The sequence below is a fragment of the Cyprinodon variegatus genome, unplaced genomic scaffold, assembly GCF_000732505.1.
Source record: "Cyprinodon variegatus isolate N-32 unplaced genomic scaffold, C_variegatus-1.0 Scaffold363, whole genome shotgun sequence".
NCBI classification, from domain to species: domain Eukaryota; kingdom Metazoa; phylum Chordata; class Actinopteri; order Cyprinodontiformes; family Cyprinodontidae; genus Cyprinodon; species Cyprinodon variegatus.
The window spans coordinates 87,587-90,486 of NW_015150816.1; the positions used below are offsets into that span (position 1 = coordinate 87,587).

At 48.8% G+C, this 2,900-nt stretch overlaps 1 protein-coding gene across 1 annotated transcript; it reads right to left on the reverse strand.

Annotated features, from left to right (window-relative positions):
* On the reverse strand, window positions 1–2,016 carry LOC107092024 (claudin-20-like; the record flags this gene model as incomplete). The annotated part of the gene is made up of 2 exons (XM_015386296.1): window positions 1,036–2,016; window positions 1–774 (listed from the first exon to the last, which is right to left on the reverse strand). A coding segment is annotated over exon 2 (705 nt), but the record flags the coding sequence as incomplete, so codon positions are not given.
* Between the last annotated feature and the right edge of the window lie 884 nt (window positions 2,017–2,900).

Consider the following 2,900-nt stretch of genomic DNA (forward strand, 5'->3'; position numbering starts at 1 on the left):
CGTCTGCAGCTGGACGCTTTTGTTTTTCTTCTTTTTGGGTTCCTTGTTCTCCACTTTCGCCTCCCGCCTGTTCTGCTCCTCGCTTTTCAGCACCGGGCCGTTTGGGCCGGGCGAGGAGACGCTCTCCGGTCGCCCGGAGCTCCTTCCTGGACAGGACAGGCAGAATATCACCCCTCCAGCCAGCAGGAAGCCAGCGGAGATGAAGGTGACGCACAGAGCTCCGCCGGGCTGGTATTTACTGCTGTCCGGCAGATCCGTGGTCAGGAAGGCGGTGATGACCTCGTTGGTGAACATCGACGCCGGAACCAGACAGAGGAAGCTGGCCAGGACGAAGCAGCCCCCCGCGGCGATGGCCGTGTGCCCCTTCGCTCGGTGGCTCCCCCCCCACCGAGTGCACTTAAGCCCCAGGGAGGCGAGGCAGAGTCCAAACGCAGCCACCATGCAGGACAGCACCATGCCGGCCCGCATCATCTGCAGCGACGGCGGCAGCGACAGCACGGAGTTCTTCATGGTGCAGCTGAAGACACCGGAGCTGTACCACACGCAGTCCATCCACAGACCCTGCATCTGCGAGATGGGGGTCATGATGCTGGTCCACACGCTGATGCTCACCTTCCAGTTGGGCAGCAGCGTGGCCACGGTGGCGCCCAGGACGCCCAGCAGCGCCAGGGCGAACGCCAGGATCTGAACGGCGCCGGACAGCATGGCTGAGTCGCGAGGGGGGGGGACGTCCCAGCCGACAGCAGATAATTCCTCAGCACAGGCTCCAGCGGGCTGCAACCAGAGGAGAAATGAGAATTGGAGTGAGCGTGGGAGCGTGACGGACACACAGCTGAGGCTGCTGATGGAGCTGGACGGCTGCCTGCTTTAGTTACTCTGCAGCTCAATCGGTGATCATTGACACTTAATGAGGTGTTTTTAAAGCAGCAGCGTCCCTCTGAGAGCAGAAACTTGGACTGAAGTTATTCCTGTGGACAGAATCCCCTCCTGATGGATGCAAACATCTGAAAGAAGAAGAAGAACCTGCAGCCTTACCTGCTCGGAGCATCTGAGGAATGAGAAGACGGAGCGGGCGGGTTAACCACCCCTCCGCATGCCGTCTCCTTGGAAACCGGACAGCTTCAGCCCATCCTGCAGCCCGTCTCTGATCTGAGAACCATTCAGGAAGCTGGTTCTGCTCTCCAGCCTGAAGGTCACCAGCAGCTCTGACGGCGCCGCAGAGCAGCGTTCTTATCTGATGAGCTGACGGCGGGTGCGTCACACCTGCAGCGCCGCAGAAGCCCGCCGCCCCTCACCTGCGAGCGTCGCTTTTGGGTCGTCTTCTGCAGAATCTGGAGGGAGACGCCGAGCGTGAAGATAAGAGCTCATCGCCGATCGTTCCTGATAACATGGGCGGTCCTGCAGAACGCCGATGGGATCGTTCGTGCCTTTGGAAGCGTCCTCGTTCTGGTTTTGGTGATAAAGTCGCTGAGCTGCGAATCAAGGTGAAGAATGGGCCACTGCAACACACTGATAAGGGTCCGCGGACCGGCCCGCCCACCAGCAGGGCCCGGCAGCCTGTTATTACCATAATCCTGCAGACACAGAAGGGAAACTATAAACACACATTTTGCTGCCTGCTTCCCTGGGAGAAAAAACAACTTTAAACAGTCGGCAGGAGTCGCTTTGAGGCTAATTAATGTTGTTGTGTTTGTGTTAAAACTCCCCCCCAAAAAAAAGGAAACCATAACAAAGGTTCTGGTTCCCACCGCCGATCCAGAGAGGTGACGTCTGTGATTTAATGTGGGCACGTCTCAGATTGTGCTGCAGCGGTTTGGGTTGGGGGGACTTATCTGCAGCAGCGCCGCAGAGAACCGACTGGATTCATGGAGGAAACGCTTTCAGCTGCTCAGGCTGCGGCTGATCGGAGCCAAAGATTAAAAACAAATCACAGATTTCTGGTCAAATCATCCAGTTAATCAAACAAACTTCATTAAATCTGCTTTTAATTGAATATCAGCCTTTTTCTTTTTTCTGTGACCAAATAATTAAACAATCTGAAGCAAAAATTAAACATTTTATTTAAAATTTGCACCAATATAAAGGTTTCAATGCAGCCATATATTAAATAAAATCATTATTTTTTTATGTAATTATTCTATTGACTTAATAAAAAATAAATAAAATGTTTTAAAAGGAAGAAATTATTTTTGTTGTTGAGAATCAGCAAAAAAAAAAAAAAAAAATAACAATTTTGAAATTATTTTGGTTTATTCACAATGAAATAAACTTAATATTTTATTTATCAATGATTCTTTAATCCGGAATCCTTTATTTATCATTTTAAATCCAATCAAAAGTAATAAAAATATACTTTTTAAAAATGTTAAATAAAGGTTATGCATTGATTTTATACAAGTTTTATTTGAATTAGCTCACATTTAAAAACATTTTATCACGTCTAATGTTTTCAGTTTAAACGTTTTCATAATCATTGTATTTATTTTTATTATCTGTATTATTTTTATCTTTATTTTCTCCATCAGGACATATTTAGTCATTTTTCTCTCAGACATAATAAACTGTTTTCTTTGTTCTGATAAATTTTCCTGACCCGTGAGGAATGAATGATGCCGTTGCGTCGGCTTGGTTCGCCTGCAGCTCGATGCGTGGAAGCAGCAGTTTGATGATTGTTCCACATCCTGAACAGCCTGTTTTAACCTCCGCCTGCTTCGTGTCGCTGGACGAGGCGGCGCTCCATTACAGCAGCTCTCTGGAGGTTTAGGGGACGCCTGCAGGCCTTTGTTCTGTAGAACACACAGAGGACAAACTCACATTTCCCTACATTTATTCTGACATTGGTGTAAAAAGCCTCCGCTGCCCGTTTTTGACCTTCAACAGAAGGTTGGAAATATTATTTT